This window comes from Phaenicophaeus curvirostris, chromosome 16, assembly GCF_032191515.1.
Source record: "Phaenicophaeus curvirostris isolate KB17595 chromosome 16, BPBGC_Pcur_1.0, whole genome shotgun sequence".
NCBI lineage: Eukaryota > Metazoa > Chordata > Aves > Cuculiformes > Cuculidae > Phaenicophaeus > Phaenicophaeus curvirostris.
Genome location: NC_091407.1, coordinates 9,359,135 through 9,376,703, shown reverse-complemented (window position 1 = coordinate 9,376,703; position 17,569 = coordinate 9,359,135). Strand labels below are relative to the sequence as shown.

The following is a 17,569-nucleotide window of genomic DNA, read 5'->3' as shown; positions in this document are numbered from 1 at the left end:
GGCTCAGACCCTGTGTCCCGGGTGCCGGCGCGGCCCGGTCTCTGGCCGCGGGGCTGTGGCGGCCATGGCGGGGCCGGCGGGGCCGCGTCGCTGCCGTCGCCTGGAGGCCGAGGCGGCCCGCGCGGTGCTGGGCGCCGCCGACACGCTGCTGTTCGACTGCGACGGGGTGTTGTGGCGCGGCGAGGCGGCGGTGGGCGGCGCGGCGGCGGCGCTGGGCCGGCTGGCGGCGGCGGGGAAGCGGCTGTGCTACGTGACCAACAACAGCAGCCGCACCCGCGCCGCCTACACCGAGAAGCTGCGGCGCCTCGGCTTCCCCCCGGCCCAGCCCCGCCACGTCTTCGGCTCGGCCTACTGCGCCGCCCGCTACCTGCGGCAGGCGCTGCCCCCCGGCGCCGCCGCCTACGTGCTGGGCAGCCCCGCGCTGGCCGCCGAGCTGGAGGCGGCGGGGGTGCCGCACCTGGGCCCCGGCCCCGCCGCCCTGCCGGGCCCCGCGCCCGCCGACTGGGCCCGGGCGCCGCTCGACCCCGCCGTGCGGGCCGTGCTGGTCGGCTTCGACGAGCACTTCAGCTACGCCAAGCTCTGCCAGGCCCTGCGCTACCTGCAGCGCGACGGCGCCGGCTGCCTGCTCGTCGGCACCAACCGCGACAACCGGCTCCCCCTCGAGGGAGGCGCCGCCATCCCCGGTGCGCTGGGCTGGGGGGGGAGGCCGGGCCCGGGCCCACAGGGGCTACGGGAGAGCTGGGGGGGGTGCTGCTCCCAAAGGCTTGTGGCGATGGGATTCGGGGCAAGGGGGATAAGCCGGAGAGGGGCAGATTTAGACTAGACCTAAGGGGGAATCTCTTCACTATGAGGGTGGGGAGGCCCTGGCCCAGGTTGCCCAGAGCAGTGGTGGCTGCCCCATCCCTGGAGGGGTTCAAGGCCAGGTTGGATGGACTTTGGGCAGCCTGATCCCATGGGAGGTGTCCCTGCCCATGGCAGGGGTGGAACTGGGTGGGCTTTAGGGTCCTTTCCAACCCAAACTATTCTAGGATTCTGTGATTACAGAAAGCAGCATGCTTTTAATTTAAGCTAAACCAGAGTTAAGTTTCATCAAGCAATTGTGGGGTTTGAAAGTTAGACAGAACATCGTAGAATCGTGGAACCCCAATCATGGAACAATTTGAGTTGGGCACCGGCTTGTGTGGGTTGAGAGCCTTGCGCAGCCTCTAATCAATGTTTTGTGTTCTCTCCCCAGGGACCGGCTGCCTGGTAAAAGCGGTAGAGACAGCAGCTCAGCGCGAGGCGTTCATCGTAGGGAAGCCCAGCCGGTACATATTTGACTGCGTGGCAAGCGAGTTCGACATCGATCCTGCTCGTACCATCATGGTGGGAGACCGGCTGGACACAGACATCCTGATGGGCAATACCTGCGGCCTCACCACGCTGCTGACGCTGACCGGTGTCTCTACACTGGAGGAGGTGCAGGGCCACCAGGAGAGCGGCTGTCCGTCCCGGCACAGCCTGGTACCCGACTACTACGTCGACAGCATCGCTGACCTTCTCCCAGCACTGGAGGAGTAATACAGCAAAAGGCTTGTGGCCTTTGTGGCTGTAGCCAGGCCGGGCCTCTGTTAATCACCCCGTGACAGTAACGTGCTCACTAGGATACCACCCGCAGTTAGAAACCCTTTGCTTTTTAACCTTTCTGTCCTCTCGATACAATGTTGTTTACATCCCAGTCTTTAAATGCACTTTGAAACGAAGAGGGCATTATGGCATCGCCCAGGTCTGCGCTCCTGGGGCTGCTTTTTAAATTCCAAACACGTCTGTCCGAGTGTTTGTGATCCTTGATGTCGCGTTGTCCTCTAGGCTGAGTTGAGGAAAGCGAGCTGGCTGATCCGAGGGAGGGAACGCCACATCTCGCCTGGATGGGCTGGGGCTCCATCCAGTTTATTCAGGGGAATGACTCAGAGTGCATATAACTTAGCAGCTGCGCTTGGAAACGCTCAGCACAATGAGTGCTTGGCCTTAGGGTGGCCGTTTTTTATTCTGAGGGGTTCCTGCTGAGCACAGCCCACTGCCAGCACCACTCGGGCCACAGAGGCTGGACCGTGGCCAGTGGCCCTCATGCAGGTTAGGGCAGTTCTGCTCGCAGAACACGGGCTGTGTCTGCTGGGTGCTGTGTTGGGTGTACGTGTGAGGTACATGTACATGGCAGAGCTACCCCGATTCTAAATGTATATCAGAGTATATTTAAAGTATAGATTTGCATAGAGTATATGATAATATATCTCATTTCCCAGAAGGAAAGATAAGAGGAATGTGCTTCACTGATCACAGTAGGTTAAAATTCTCCTAAGCTTTTACATTTGATGACACAGAGTCTGTAACCACACAGGACTGTCCCTCACTACTGCTTTTCCCAGGAACAACTGGGTTATTTCCGAGTTACTTCCCTCAGCATGGAAACAGCCGCTTGCCTTGGCCTTAGCTACAGGCTGGATTAGCGCTCAGCCCGCAGGGATGGAGGTTGTGTGCAGCTCGGCTTCCCGCCAGAGCCAGCCTTTCAGCGCGTGGGCTGTGCGAGGATGGCACGTGCTTCCTTTAAATACCTGAGGTCCGTCTCTTCCGCGTGTGTCTGGCCTGAGGCCGGGCACCAGCAGCTCCTCTGAAGAGGAGTGCGTGCTTCCTCCGGTGGTGGTTCCATTTGAGTGACGCGCAGCTCTGGCTACGGGGTGGATTTTCATGCTGGCTGCATCAAAGGCCACAGTCACGACCTTTTGCATTACAGAATTAAGTGAAAAATCATATATGCAAATAATGCGCTTTTATTCCATAGATCCCGCAGTCGGCAGTTAAATTTAAGTGCTGGCCTTCCTGCCTCTCCCAGTGTTCAGCTGGTTTGCTCTGGCAGCATTGGTGCCGTTTCCTTCCACCTTGACACTCGAAACGAGTGGACTTCCCACCTCATTTGTGCAGCAATAACCGTGCGGTTTGTGGTGTCTTTCGGTGTTGGCTCAGGTGATGAGGAAGCACGAATAATCTCTTCCGTGTTCCTGACTCCAGCTGGAAGGCTGGCATGGTCATGGAGAAATACCCACACTTCCACTTTGTCCAGGTAACATGGAAATAGACATCACTGCTGGCCAGGTCTGACTTCACGGTGTGTTCTTCAAGTCAGTTCTGTATCTGGTGCTGATGAATTCAGAGCGCATTGAGAGAAGCAGCAAATGCCAGGAGAGGCGTTTTCCTCGGTCCTGCAGCGCTGTCCTCACCAAACAGTGTTTGCTGTGCAAGGGAGCCATTACCTCAAGTCCCCTGTGCTGAAATGTGCTGGTGGAGGTATCAGTCATGCTTCAAACCCCTGTATCGGCTTCCAAACGGTTTTTATGTCTCTACTTGAATTCACATTAAACTCACAAACATGCTTTCTCCCAGCCCTGTTGTGCTTTGTGGTCTCTCTGAGCTCTGCTGTGTGGGGTTTCGGAGTTGGGGTGCAGTGTGTGTTGTCTTTGCTCCTCACAGGCAGCATCAGGGAATGGGATCCATGCCCTGGGATGTATCCATCTCAGTTCAGGCTGCTCAGGGCTCTTGGTGTGGGCTGGGATTTGCTGCTCTGAGTGCAAATGCGGAGTGGAGCGTTCTCTGCCTTCGCAGTGAGCCTTTCACTAATGGAGAGCAGGGCTTTGCTTTCCTCTCATGCCTTGGATTTGGCAGGGCATAAATTTCTTAAAGTCAGATGGTGTCTGCTGTGTGGCTGTTACTGTCCTTGTGGGGAGAGTGCCCTGTCCACCTGTCGCAAGATGCCATTGGCCTTCTTGGCCACCTGGGCCACTGCTGGCTCATGTTCAGTTGCTGTCAACCAACACCCCCAGGTCCCTCTCCTCCAGGCAACTTTCCAGCCAGACTTCTAGTCTGTAGCTGCACAGGGTTGTTGTGCCCCAAGTGCAGGACCTGGCATTTGGCCTTGTTAAACCTCATGCTACTGGTCTCAGCCCAGCGGTCCAGCCTGTTCAGATCCCTTTGCAGAGCCTCCCTACCCTCCAGCAGATCAACACTTCCACCCAGCTTAGTGTCATCCTGGACTGCTCAGGGCAAACCACAGCCTGGCAGCACTGTTCTCCGCGAGGAGCTTCTCATCACAGGACACGGGTGCTGGCACGAGTGCGGCTCAGGTGGTTTGATGACTTTGACACAGATCCTTTCTCCTTTCTGCATGAATCGAGGTCTGTAGGTGGAACACAAGGACATCTGTGCAGCCAAGGCTTGCGGGGCAGGAGGATCAACAGTTGGCTTGGGCCCACGGAGCTCCGGCAGCACGAAGTTGGTGTTGAAATGCAGAAATAACTGATGACAAGGGCAGCTGCCAGCACTCTCTGTGCATTGTCTTCTCAATGAGGCTTGCCCAGTCCCGCTGTCCGGGCATTCCGGCAGGGAGGGCTGGCACAAAGCCCCTGATTGTGGTCCCCCTGCCCCTCCAGCCGCCGTGCAAAGTGAGCAGGAAGAGCGGTTTCATGTGCTGACAGCATCGCTCTGCAGCCTGGGGTTTCACCCCCCTCCTCACCTCTCCCCAGCTGGCAGCTCTAGGGTTTCATCCTCCCCGTGGGTCCGAGTTGGGCAGCAGCTGGCGGGGAAGCGCTTTGACCACCAAGGACACACATTCACCTGTCGTGGACGCGTGCGTAGGTTTCCCGGGCACGCCTGGAGCTGGGGATGATGCCCAGGCTGCGCGTTGCCAGGCGGCAGAGCTGCAGGAGCCAAGTCCTCGCCTGACGCGGAGGATGGAGGGCAGGAGCGGACCTGTCCCCGCTGTCCCTGCAGTGAGTACCCCCCATCCCCGCTCTGGGATTCCTCTTCTGAAGGCGCCAAGTTCCTGATGTTCCCGTGGGTCCTGGTGAGGTTTGGTGCATCCGCAGTTCGGCTCCTGGGGCAGCTGCCTCTCGGCTGGACAGCATGAACTGATTGTGCAGCAGGGCAGGGGAGTCAGGGTAGAGATGGCAAAGAATTCCAGCTGCAGAGCTGCTCAGGACGTGTGTGTGCACACAAAGAGCAGCCTGTCAAGCGATGGGAGTCACCAGTTCCTTTATTTGCACCCTTCCTACCTTGGGGAATCCCGTTAGCTGCTGAAAGCCCACCCGTTACTGTCAGGCTTGGGCACTGCAGTGTTTGAGTTGTTGAGCTTTCACCTTTGCATGGCTCCAGCTCTAAGAGTTGCTGACTTTCTCAGGGAATACACCTGGCAGTGGGGTGTTACCAGGTGAGATCAGAGCCCAAGAGCCCCTTTCTCTTGCAGCTGTAGCAGATCCCATGGACATTTATTGCATTTTCCGAAATGCTTGTGAAGATTGAGGCACAGACTGTTTTTTTTTAAGAGCGGTTGAAACTTTATTATTGAAAACCCATTCTTTCTGCTTTATAAAAAAGGATTTTAGGTGCTGCGAAGTTCAATTGAATTGCTTCAATATTATAATTAAAGTGAATTTTAATTGAAATGCCACATGACTGCCAAGCTCTTTTGCACTGAGTCAGAGCTTGGTCTGCACGGAGAGCAGCTTATCAAGGGAATAAAGCACAACCAGATCTACGGAGGGGCAGGGAAGCAGGATCCCTCCACGTGGGAGGGAGAACCGAACTTGCTGCTGAAGCACAGCCGCCCCTGTTTGCGGGGAGCTCCTGCTCCAGCCCTTCTGCTGTGGCTTTGCAGCCTTTGGGAGCTTCCCCGGCCGCAGGGGGAAAGCGTTTGGCTGTGGGAGTGCTGGTTACGGGGATGTGGGATTCGTAACTCCATCTCTGGGGGATAAAAGGGATGTTATTCTGGGAGCACTGTGCTGTTCTGGCCGTTCTGCACTGAGACCCCAGCAGCTCGCAGGGGGATTGGTGTCTCGAGCGGGAGGTGCACTCTATGCTGAAGAACAACCAGGGGATGGGTTAATTCAGCTCCTGTTTTTTCTTCCTCTTGCCTTGGTTCCCAGGCCCCAGCGCAGCCTGCAGTTCCCTCCAGGACCTTCTGGATCAGCGTGTCCATTGCCGTGGCGTTTGCAGTTGCTGGCATCGTCGTCGTGGGGGTCCTCAGCTTCACCCCCAGCTCTGCCCAGGTGCGGGATCCTGATCCAGGCAGGAGCCCTCCTCCTGCCCGCAGCCCTGATCTGTGTCAGGAGGGCAGAAGGGGCTGAGATCGGGGCTGGGTTTGGTTCCCCCATCGCAGGCGGCGGGGCAGGAAGGTGCTGAGCAGACGCTGTCATGGAGCAGCTGCTGGCTGGCACTGCCCTGGCTCTTTTTGTGCCCAGGCCGGCTCGCAGCTCGTCCGGCTAACAGTCCAGGATCAGCAGGAGCCACCGAGGAACCAGACAGCGCTGGTGGATGCGGCCAGGAACACCATCACCTACTACATCACCTCGCAGAGTAACCACAGCGCCGTGGTGCTGTACGACAGCAGGAACGTAAGCGTGTGGGCGTAATTTTAAGCTGAAAGAGGGGAGATTGGGATGAGATTTTAGAGAGAAATGTTTTGCTGTGGAGGTGGGGAGGCCCTGGCCCAGGTCGCCCAGAGCAAGGGTGGCTGCCCCATCCCTGGAGGGGTTCAAGGCCAGGTTGGATGGGGCTTGGAGCTCCTGATCCAGTGGGAGGTGTCCCTGCCCATGGCAGGGGTGGGACTGGATGGGCTTTGAAGTCCCTTCCAACCCAAACCATTCCACGATTCAATAATTACCTGCCCTGTTAGCATGGAAGCAAACAGAGGAGCCCAGGCTGTTGAGAGAAGAGTTGCTGGGGTGGGAGCAGGAGGTGCAGACCAGGAAAAAACATCAGTGAGCTTCTGCCTGGTGCCTTTCTCTGCACCTTTGGTTAGGAAAGAAGGGCAAAAGGAGGGAAGCCTGCTTTGGGGACAGCTGCAGGTGCGTGCCCCTGCCTGCTCTGAGGAACACGCTCTGTCTCACAGGGCTATGTGTGCTATAAGCCTGTGGAGCAGCGTGCATGCTACCTGAGGAGGATGGACATCTGGGACCTCCAGGACCTCCAGAACCTCCAGCCGCCTCTCAACGTGTCTGAGCAGAGGGTGAGCAGCTGCTGCCACTGCTCCTGGCATGAACAAATGGATGAGTTGGGCTTTGCATGGAGTCCTGGCTCGCTGAAGGCCCCTTCCCGCATGGATTTGCAATTGCAGTGGTGGCTCTTGCAGAGCAGCATCCCAAACCTGGCTACATGAGGGCAGACAGCAGCGATTCCCTGTGCGGGTGGGTGGGTTGGAGCTCTGTGGAGAAGCAGAGCTCTGCCCATCAGTGTTGGGCTCCGAGAGGCAGCTCCCGGTTTGACCAACACCCTATCCTTGAGAAACAGGAGAAACGCCAGCTGGGCAAGGGGCTTGTGTCCCACAGAGGCGAAGAGCAGGGCTCCCACTGGGTTCTGTTACCTGCTCAGAATTCTGAGGAAGAGAAGACAAAGGGCGTTTGTGAGCATTCACAGGGAAAAGCTGGAGTGACTCACGTACGTCCACCCTCTGAACAAAACATTAATGCAAGCATGCACAGGGGGGAGATCCCGTTTCAAGAAGACAGGCAGCCCTGTTCTCATGCCCCTGCCAGCTGCTCTCCGTGTCCTTGGAGGCTCCTGGGCGCTCCCAGATGGGATGTGGTGGGCAGCGTTTAACCCCGAGCAGTGTAGAACACAGCACCCACGGGCACAGGCTGCCGCGTGGGATGCAAGGAGAAAGGATCCGCCCCGAGGCTCCTTCGTAGAATTGAGAGTTGGCAGTGCCAGGGCTGCCAGCAGCCATCAAAGGGGACTCGGTGGCATTGGGGAGCCGCAGCTAAGCCTTGTCCCATCCCAGCCACCATGGGGCTGGAGGATGCAGATGCACATCACACTCGCTGCTGTGGTTTAAGAAGGGTCACAGCCCAGCAGGTGCTGGCAGGCAGATGCTTCTCTGCCCAGGGATGCTGTGGTGCTGGGCACAACGTGGCTTTAGTCCCAGTTTGGGGACAAGGCAGCCCAGCGAGGGGCATGGGAGGAACCCTGTACCCCTTTTCCCAAGCTGCAGCGCTAGCAAGGGGCCGCAGGTGCCTGTGCTCCAGCCAGGCTGCTCCGGCCAAGCCAGCATCCCAGCAGCCGTCAGGAGAAACCAGCCCTTACTGCTGGAGCGGAGATGGCTCCCACAGTGCCTTGAAAGCAAGACCACGGGTAGAGGCAGCACCAGGAGGGCAAAGGGCCCTGGGAGGAATTAACAGGGCTGTTCCTTCCAGATGGATCAGCTGCCACGCCAGGATAACCAGACCACGTACTACCGGGAGTTCCTGGGCATCCTGGCGGGGAATGAGGTGGACCCCGAGAGCCTGGGGGAGCCTGTCCAGGCCCTATGCAAGCAGACAGCCATCTTCTGGGTCAAGCGAGGCGAGGGTAAGTGTAGTTTCCCTTTGCAGGAGAGGGAAGCACGATTGCTTCCAGAACCTCTAAGGGGAGCGGGCTCTGCTGTGCAGAAGACGATGTATGGCCTGGAATGGGCTGCCAGCTCTGTTCCAAACCACTGCTCAGCGATCAAGGAGCGCTGGCTCGTGCCCACAGCCTGCAGTGAACCATGGTGCTGGCTGGGAGAGGCTCCACACCCCCTTCCCGGGCAGCGCAACCTCCTTGCACAGCACAGCTACACCAAGCAGCCCCTTGCATCGCCACTCATCACCTTCATCTCCAGCAAAGGCAGCCTGAGCGCTCGCTCAGCTCTGCCTTACCCCAGCTTCAATAAGAAAGGTCATTCCCTGAGGCTTTCCGCTCCCTGGGCTCCCCAGGGACTCTCTGCAAGCCTACAAAGGGATTCCTCTCACCCTGCTTCCCCCTGCAGGTCCCAGGAAGCAGCGGCTCATCTACCTTTGCATTGACATCTGTTTTCCAAGCAACATCTGTGTCTCTATCTGCTTCTATTACCTCCCCGAGTAAGTCCTGCGGCTGCGATGCCCTCTCGCTCTGCGTATGTGAACTGGATTCCTGAAAAGCCTCTGATTTCAGCAAGGAAGGGACCATCTCCAGCATCCCCCAAAGCTCCCTGCTGACTTCACGCTGCCGTTCAGGAGAGTTTAGAACAGCAGCCTGCAGCACAGCAAGGTCAGGACAGACACTTTATTCGCAGCCGTGCTCCAGGGCTGCACCTTGTCCGTAGGTGTTAGGAGACCCAGGCCTAGAGGAACCGTGCGGAGCAGCTGTGGCTTACGGCCACACGCCCTGTTCAGCATGAGGTGGTTAACTGCTGGGGGTGGTTGGCTTTATAGGAGTGCAGCTCTCCAAGTCAGTCTGTGAGATACACTGAATAAAGGGATTGCAAACCAAGAAAACAGCTGCCTTCCTCTCTTTGCTCAGCTCTTCCATAGTTTAGAAAGGGCTTTTTTTTCCCATTCTGGGGCACAAGACCACCACAAAGCTGCTGGCAGCTGATGCCACATGGATTCCTCCAGCTGAGCTGCACCCAGGGGATCATGCCTCCCTCCCTCATTCCCTTTTGTCCGAGCAGCCTCCCTCAGAGGCCACACACGATTCAGTAATGACCAGCTCAGAGCCACAGCCTGGTCTCACTCCAGTGGCTTCTGCTGGAGACAGAGCCCTCTCTCCTGGAGAAGGGGGCGTCACCAGTGCACCTCAGGCTCCAGAGGGGGTACACATTACTCAGAGATGAGGGAAATCAAGCAGAGCTCCCCTCCTTCCACACATCGCCGCTATCCCAAGACGCTGTCATTGAAAGCAAGGCAGACAACAGCTTTCTGGTGGCCGCTGTATTCCCTCTTGATCTCTCCCGTCTCCACACACCAGAGTCTGGCCAGGTTATCAGAAGAGGCTGGAACAGAGAGTGAAGAGGAGTGGGATACGTTGCATCAGCCTTTAGACTAAGCAAGACTTCTCTCTTGCTTTGTTCAGCTCCATTACTTGGGCTGCTGATGACAGGGAAGGGAGCTGCAAGAGCAGGAAGTCTGGTGCATTTCTGTATTGTGGAGTGGTGCATTTCTATACTGTATTACTCTGGAGAAAAGTTGATGTGGGATTCCCAACACGTGTGATTTGAAGGGACTGTCATGCTGCAAGCAGCACTGCTACTGGGTGAAGCAGACTGCACACAGGGAACTCATCGCTCCCGTTCAAACCGATGTGTTATTGCAGTATAAAATGCCCAAGGGAGGCAGGTTGGGCTGCGGGCGCCGGGCTGGCCACTCTCTCCCCTCGTTCAGGAGGGTTTGGTATTTTGCAGAGAGAAAAACAGGGGGAGCATGCAGCGGTGCCTCACCTGTGACGATGTACTGGGAATCCCCGGAGAAGGCACAGTCCCACATCCAGCCCCGAGACGTCTCCCCTGGGTTATTGCTCTTAATGCTGAGCTCCGTCATCAGAGAGAAGTTTGAAGTCCTCCAGATCTTACAGGTCTGATCTGCAGAACATGTAGCCAAGAGCCTGCAAGGAAGAGACAGGGAAGGGCAGCCTCGTTAGTCATGCCGCATGCCTGAGGGTCTCGCATTAGCGTGGGTCTGGAGCCACAGTGACCTAGAAAGCTGCGCTCGCTGTGGTTGAATCTCCTTACACTGATAACGTCTGTGTTCTGAGGTTCAACGCAAACAGAACCACACAAAGTTCAACACTCCCAGAGATCAGCAGTTCCATCCCAACTGAAAGAACAGCGTGTGGCTGCAAAGCTTGCTGAGATCACAAAGCATGAGGCTGGGCTGCCACTGACAGCAACCCCATCACAGAATCCTGGGTTTGGGTTGGAAGGGACCTTAAGGCCCATCCAGTTCCACCCCTGCCATGGGCAGGGACAGGGACACCTCCCACTGGATCAGGGGCACTCCAAGCCCCATCCAACCTGGCCTTGAACATCTCCACCCTCACAGGAAAACATTTCTTCCTAAAATCTCATCTGTCTCCCCTCTTTCAGCTTAAAACTGCCCCGCCTCCTCCTGCCCCTGCACTCCCTGACCAAGAGCCCCTCTCCAGCGTTCCTGGGGTCCCTTTCAGTACTAGAAGCTGCTCTAAGTTCTCTCTGTGCCTCCCATCCCACTTCACCCTGAGGTTCTGCAGGGCGATGTGGACCTCCCAGGAAGTGACAGGCGAGGGGCTGACGCACACTCACGTGGAGTCTGGGCTGAACTTGCACTGCAGGGCGTAGCGGTTGTGCGCTGGAATCTTGGTCTTGGGGATCAGCTGGGTCACCTCCTCACCGATGCCACCCGTCAGGTTCCACACATAGCAGTTTCCCTGCAGCGAGATGGTGGATCTGGGTCAGCTACCCAAAGGCAACCTGGACTTCCCACACACCACCAAAGCTGGAGGCAAAGCCGGAACGTGCCGACCGGTTGCCTCTGCCCACGGAAGGTCCTCCCACCCGGCGCTGGAGGCCGACAGAGCTCACCGAGCTGTTGACAGCCGCCATGTAGCTGGCATCGGGGTCAATGTGAACCGAGTTCACCGACACTTCGGGCTCAGGAATCAGCTGCTCGTTGTGGTCAGTCTTCAAGTCCCAGATGTGAATGGCGCCGCTCTGGTCACCCACAATCAGCTCTGCCTGCAAGACAGCAGCAGCCTCGTCTCTCCGAGGTGAAGCCCGTAAGCAGCGCCCTCGAGCTGATGCCCAGACCGTGCCAGCGCAGCACCATGCGGTGCCCGGCTCCGGTTTTAAGCACCAGGGTCCTGTTCTGCCCAATAATTCCCCAGCACGGGGCTGTTTCAGAGCTCCAGCAGCACACTGGCTGCCCCCAAGAGCGAGCAGAGCACTAAACTGATGTTACACTCCGCAACAAGGCTGTTTGTACACCTTACATTTACTAATTGTATAAACTCCAGAGCAGACAGCAGCTGCCTCATTTCCAGGACTGTTGCACAGCTACAGCTCCAAGCAACATCTGCAGAAGCCAAATGATTTTCAGCAGTTATGAGAAGCAGGCAGTAAGATGCAAGTTGGCCAGTAAACAACCGAAGCACTCAGGAGCGTAGAGATACCTGAACAACGCCAGCCTGGATGAGTTTTTCTCTCTGCCCCGCTTCTCAAGGGAAGGACAAAAGCCAGCTGAAGGACAGGAGTTTTGGCTCTGATCCCACACTCGGAGCAGAAGACAATGCTGGCTGCTCTCCACTAAACCCAGAGCTTTTATCGACGGTCTTGCGCTGCCCATAATTTTAGCAGAATCTTTGGAGGAGACCAGGTCATCGGGTGCAGCTAATCCTGTACCTGTCAGCAAAGCCTTGTTTCCAAGGAGGACAATCATCACTCAATATATTTAGCTGACTGCGCAGTACAGAAGCGTCTTCTGGACGCCTCAATTCTTACCCGTGTTAGCAGGCACAAGTGCAAAAGTTAAAGTGGTCACGGCTTTACCCACACCATGAGAAATCTCTCTCCGAGAACCAGATCAGCATCGCTGCAGCAGGGGATTGCAGAGCCGTGAAGCTATTGAATAAATACTGCGACCTTGGGACTAATTAACTATGTTCTGCAACGAACCAACACTGCTCCTGCAACTTGGTAGCCTCCGGCTTGGTGGTTATTTCACATGGAAGACGTAAGTACATGAGTATTTGCATCAGCAGCAGTCAGGTAAAGTCTGCTCCAAATAATCGATCTCAAATCTGGTCTGAAATCCTGGACTTGCACAATTTAACCTTTGCAAAAATCAAAGGTGCAAACAAGCCTTTCTGTTACTCAGCTTTTTAAGAGGTCTGCGCTGCCACATCTGCAACCAAACCTTGAAGCGCTATGAAAACAAAACAAGCTGGAGGCGTTGTTAACGTGCTATGATACGTGTTGATCCTCACTGCCGTTCCCTCCAATGCACTGTGCTCCCTTTTAGCCTCATTTCCCAGGCCCCAGCCATCCCTTTGCTTATCCACAGCTTCTGAACCACCTGGTGAACCCAGAGTCCTGGAGACAATCGGCCTCAAAATGCTTTTTTCTGGCAGCAGTGCCACCCTCGAGCTTCCCAGCCCTCCCTGCGCCACCAGTTCCCACCACATCCCCTTAGCTCCAGCTACAGGGAAGAGAGGAGCATCCCCTCCAATGGGATGAGGCTGCAGCTCAGCCACTACACTCTCACTCTGCAAAAGGCAGCAGTAATTAGCACAAGCGCTGGCAAATGAGCTCTAAGAACAAAGTCCCCCAGCCGCAGCAGGCACAACATCAGCCTGTGGTACCCGCTCTGGCTCTCAGTGCTGCTGCTCTGGGAGGTTTCCTCCAGTGCACGGGGCAGCGATGGCTTTCCCAGGGCAGTTGGAGGGATCATACGCCTGTCACGCCAGCTGCTGTGTCATGCGGGCTCTTCCAACACCATCCCAAAGCTCCCAGGAGCAGCAGCTCAGCAAGGGAGCAGGTAGAGGGTGCAGGATGCTGGCTGCTGCTCATCCAGCCCTGCCACAGAGAGCTCGTGGGTCTGGGCCATCAGGAGCTCGCCCTCCCCAGCCAGCTCCCAGATTTTTTGCTGTGTCCACCAGTGTAAAACTCTGCAGCCCCTCAGGTTTGCCTGGAGGAGCCATGGCAAAGCCTGAGCCAGGCCTTATGAGGAACAGGCCTTATGAGGAACGGCTGAGAGAGCTGGGGGTGTTTAGCCTGGAGAAGAGGAGGCTGAGGGGAGACCTCATTGCTCTCTACAACTACCTGAAAGGAGGTTGTGGAGGGGAGGGAGCTGGGCTCTTCTCCCAAGTGACAGGGGACAGGACGAGAGGGAATGGCCTCAAGCTCCGCCAGGGGAGGTTCAGGCTGAACATTAGTAAAAATTTTTCACAGAAAGGGTCACTGGGCACTGGAACAGGCTGCCCAGGGAGGTTGTTGAGTCACTTTCCCTGGAGGTGTTTAAGTGATGGGTGGACGAGGCGCTGAGGGACATGGTTTAAGGTTTGATAGGAACAGTTGGACTCGATGATCCAGTGGGTCTCTTCCAACCTGGTTATTCTATGATTCTATGAAATCCTGGAGGAGCCGTTGCTCACCTGGTTGGGGTGCAGGCAGACACAGTTAATTGGAGCGTTCACCTGGAATATCCGCTGACACTGGAGGTTCCGAGACCTGCAAAGCAACAGCGAGGAAGGAGGAGGTGAGAGCCCGCAGTCAGCTCCACCACCTCTGGAGCGGGGAACGTCATCTCTGCCCACCTCAGGTCCCAGATGCGGGCCATGCAGTCCTCCCCACCCGTGTACATCCACCGCCCATCCTCGTGGAAGCCCACCGAGGTGATGTTCTTGCTGACGCCGTCATAGTTGATGATGGGGTTGGGGTTGTTGGAGTTGAGGTCGTACATGCGGATGTGCTGGTACCCTGCAACACCGAGTGGGCAGGCACTGACCGAGGCTCCGGTGGCTCCCGGTGCCCAGGGCGGCGGTGGAGGGGGTGGTCTCACCTGCAGCAGCGATCATGCTGCGGTCCGGGGTGATCTCCAGTGCATTCACCTGCTGCAGCTCCCGTTAAGGGTGGTAAGAGGAAGCACCAGGCGGGACCCGGTGCAGGGTGTCTGTGGGGTGGCCGCACCCAGTAGCCACAGCTGTGGGAGTGGGCACTGGGTGCCTCGTAACCGCGTGGGGTGGCCACTCCTGGTAGTCCCAGTCCCACCATATCCCATCCTGTCCCAGCAGCTGCAGTTCCCCTCGTCCCTCCATCCCATTCCAGTAACCCCTGTTGCTCCCCCATCCCCTCCTGGTCCCCCCAGTCTCCCTCATTCCATCCCAGTAACCCCGGTTTCCCCCAGCCCATCCTGGTTCCCCTATCCTGTTCCAGTCCTCCCAGCCCATCCTGGTTCCCTTGGTTCTCTCCATCCCCCCCCATCCCCTCCCGGTAACCCCAGTTTCCCCCACTCCATCCCAGTAACCCCACTTTTCCCAGTTTCCCCCATCCCTTCCTGCTTCCCCCATCCTGTTCCAGTCCCCCCAGCCCGTCCTGGTCCCCCCGGATCTCTCGATCCCCCCCATCCCCTACCGGTCCCCCCAATCCCCTCCCGGTAATCCCAGTTTCCCCCACTCCATTCCAGTAACCCCCGTTTTCCCAGTTTCCCCCATCCCATCCTGCTTCCCCCATCCTGTTCCAGTCCCCTCAACCCATCCTGGTCCCCTCGGTTCTCTCCATCCCCCCCATCCCCTACCGGTCCCCCCAATCCCCTCCCAGTAACCCCAGTTTCCCCCACTCCATCCCAGTAACCCCCGTTTTCCCAGTTTCCCCCATCCCATCCTGGTTCCTCCATCCTGTTCCAGTCCCCCCAGCCCATCCTGGTCCCCCCGGATCTCTCGATCCCCCCCATCCCCTCCTGGTAACCCCAAACCCCTCCCGGTAGCCCCAGTTTCCCCCACTCCATCCCAGTAACCCCACTTTTCCCAGTTTCCCCCATCCCATCCTGCTTCCCCCATCCTGTTCCAGTCCCCCCCAGCCCGTCCTGGTCCCCCCGGATCTCTCCATCCCCCCCATCCCCTCCCGGTAACCCCAGTCCCCCCCATCCCAGCCTGTTAACCCCCGGCTCCCCCACCCCATCCCTTCCCGGTGCCCCCGGTGCGGCGGATACCGAGTCCTGGTGCTGGACGGTGCGGGTGCAGATGCCGCTGTGCGCCTGCCAGAACCGCACGGTGTGGTCGTACCCGGCCGTGGCCAGGATGACGGGGTCGCTGCCCACCGTGCCCTGCGCCGCGTTCATGGCCGCTCCCCCCTCTCCGGCCTCGGGTCTCACCCCGGTCCCTGCTGCCCGGTGCCCTCCCCACCCCCCGGGCCCGCTCTGCGCATGCGCAGACCCAGTACCCTGCGCGCCCTCCCGGCCCCCCCCGTGCGCAGCCGCTTGGGGCGTGGTCCGGCCGACAGCGCATGCGCAAAGCCAGGCCGGGGGGGTGATACCATGTGCTGCGGGGGGGGGGTGGGTGAGGAGAGACCATGGGGCACGGGGTGGGGGGGAGGGAGAATTCCCGGGAGCGCCGGCAGGGGGCGCAGCGAGGAGAACGGCGGGAGCGGGGGGGGACCGGGGAGACACCGGGGAGTGGGCGCCGGGCTCGCCGGGCGCACCGAGCAGGGGGCGCTGGGCACACGCCGGGCACGCAGCAGGGACTGGGCACACCGGGGACTCAGCACAGGGCACATCCCGGTAACACCGGGCACCGGAGACCGGGCACACCGGGCACCGGGCACGCTGGAGGCTGGGCAACCACCGGGTACACATCGGTCACACCGGGAACCACACACCGGGCTGGCAATGGGCACCCGCCGAGTGCACCAGGCACACCGGGGACTGCGCACACCGGGCGCACACCGGGCACTGCGCAGGAGCAGGTCGGGCGGCCGCTCCGGTCCCTGCCGGGACTCCCGGTGCCGCCCGCCGCTCGCTCCCGGCCCCGCAGCGCCCCCCGCACCGGCGCCGCACGGGCCCTTTAAGAGCGGCGGCGGCTGCGGCGAACCGGGACCGCGCCAGGCGGCGCCCGCGGCGGCACCGCACCCGCCGGTAAGGGCCGGGGAACCGGGGGGGCCGGGGGTGCAGGGATGCCATGGGGGTGCAGGAATATAGGGATGCCAGGAGGGATGCAGGGATGCTGGGGGGATGCAGGGATGCTGGAGGGATGCGGGGATGCCGGAGGGATGCAGGGGATGTTGGAGGGATGCAGGGATGCCAGGGGGGATGCAGGGATGCCAGGGGGGATGCAGGGATGCCGGGGGGATGCAGGGATGCCAGAGGGATGCAGGGATGCCAGAGGGATGCAGGGATGCCAGCGGGGATGCAGGGATGCCGCGGGGATGCAGGAATGCTGGGGGGGTGCAGGGATGCCAGGGGGGATGCAGGGATGCGGGGGGGATGCAGGGATGCCGGGGGAATGCAGGAATGCTGAGGGGGTGCAGGGATGCCAGGGGGGATGCAGGGATGCGGGGGGGATGCAGGGATGCCGGGGGAATGCAGGAATGCTGAGGGGGTGCAGGGATGCCTGGGGCCGCAGTGGGGATCAGGGTCACAAGGGTTCCCGGGGGTTTGCACGGATACCCAGGGCCCCAGGGATGCTCAGGGGGTGCATGGATGCCGGGGGGTGCAGAGATGCAGGGATGCCAGGAGGGATGCAGGGATGCCAGGAGGGATGCAGGGATGCCGGGGGGATGCAGGGATGCTACAGGGAATGCAGGGATGCTGGGGGGATGCAGGGATGCCTGGGGCCGCAGTGGGGATCAGGGTCACAAGGGTTCCCGGGGGTTTGCACGGATACCCAGGGCCCCAGGGATGCTCAGGGGGGGTGCATGGATGCCTGGTGCCACAGGAGTGCCTGGGGGGATGAAGGGATGCCCCAGGGGGGGTGCATGGATGCCTGGTGCCACAGGAGTGCCTGGGGGGATGAAGGGATGCCCCAGGGGGATGCAGGGATGCCCAGTGCTGCAGTGGGAACCAGGACCACAGGGATGCCCAGCAGACCCCGCAGGGTGCCATGGGGTGAGCGGATGCCCAAGAGGTACCTGGAGACATGGGGGCACATGGGGTGCCCCAGCCTTGTGGGGTGCGGGTGGTGCCCAGCAGCACATGGAGGTGCAGAAGGGCCCTCCCCATGCCTGGGGGCTGCTCTACGTGTGCCCCGATGCCCTGCAGCGGGACAGAGGCCGTCTCTGCTTAGCGGCTGGAGGGGCTGCCCTCTC

At 59.2% G+C, this 17,569-nt stretch overlaps 3 protein-coding genes across 3 annotated transcripts; 2 read left to right on the top strand and 1 right to left on the bottom strand.

Moving 5' to 3' along the window:
• The first annotated feature begins 54 nt into the window (after positions 1-54).
• On the top strand, positions 55-3,416 carry PGP (phosphoglycolate phosphatase). Its single transcript, XM_069870011.1, has 2 exons — positions 55-683; positions 1,235-3,416. Exons 1-2 carry the CDS (start codon positions 65-67, stop codon positions 1,558-1,560), a joined length of 945 nt encoding a protein of 314 aa, XP_069726112.1. The 5' UTR covers positions 55-64; the 3' UTR covers positions 1,561-3,416.
• A 664-nt stretch (positions 3,417-4,080) lies between these two features.
• BRICD5 (BRICHOS domain containing 5) lies at positions 4,081-8,992 on the top strand. The gene is made up of 6 exons (XM_069870016.1): positions 4,081-4,799; positions 5,952-6,074; positions 6,267-6,419; positions 6,917-7,033; positions 8,217-8,370; positions 8,810-8,992. Exons 1-6 carry the CDS (start codon positions 4,761-4,763, stop codon positions 8,902-8,904), a joined length of 681 nt encoding a protein of 226 aa, XP_069726117.1. The 5' UTR covers positions 4,081-4,760; the 3' UTR covers positions 8,905-8,992.
• Positions 8,993-9,070: 78 nt separating this feature from the next.
• Positions 9,071-15,639, bottom strand: MLST8 (MTOR associated protein, LST8 homolog). Its single transcript, XM_069870009.1, has 8 exons — positions 15,480-15,639; positions 14,331-14,382; positions 14,086-14,248; positions 13,924-13,999; positions 11,357-11,509; positions 11,078-11,202; positions 10,238-10,401; positions 9,071-9,793 (listed from the first exon to the last, which is right to left on the bottom strand). The coding sequence occupies exons 1-8, from the start codon at positions 15,606-15,608 to the stop codon at positions 9,675-9,677; spliced, it is 981 nt and encodes a 326-aa protein (XP_069726110.1). The 5' UTR covers positions 15,609-15,639; the 3' UTR covers positions 9,071-9,674.
• Between the last annotated feature and the right edge of the window lie 1,930 nt (positions 15,640-17,569).

Coding starts and splice junctions, on each gene's coding strand:
- PGP (XM_069870011.1), top strand. CDS start 65: ATGGCGGGGCCGGCGGGGCCGCGTCGCTGCCGTCGCCTGGAGGCCGAG. Junction 684..1,234: donor GGGAGGCGCCGCCATCCCCG/GTGCGCTGGGCT, acceptor TTCTCTCCCCAG/GGACCGGCTGCCTGGTAAAA.
- BRICD5 (XM_069870016.1), top strand. CDS start 4,761: ATGGAGGGCAGGAGCGGACCTGTCCCCGCTGTCCCTGCA. Junction 6,075..6,266: donor TCACCCCCAGCTCTGCCCAG/GTGCGGGATCCT, acceptor TTTTGTGCCCAG/GCCGGCTCGCAGCTCGTCCG. Junction 6,420..6,916: donor TGCTGTACGACAGCAGGAAC/GTAAGCGTGTGG, acceptor TCTGTCTCACAG/GGCTATGTGTGCTATAAGCC.
- MLST8 (XM_069870009.1), bottom strand. CDS start 15,608: ATGAACGCGGCGCAGGGCACGGTGGGCAGCGACCCCGTCATCCTGGCC. Junction 14,249..14,330: donor CAGCATGATCGCTGCTGCAG/GTGAGACCACCC, acceptor TCGGTGTTGCAG/GGTACCAGCACATCCGCATG. Junction 10,402..11,077: donor AAGTTCAGCCCAGACTCCAC/GTGAGTGTGCGT, acceptor TCTTCCTTGCAG/GCTCTTGGCTACATGTTCTG.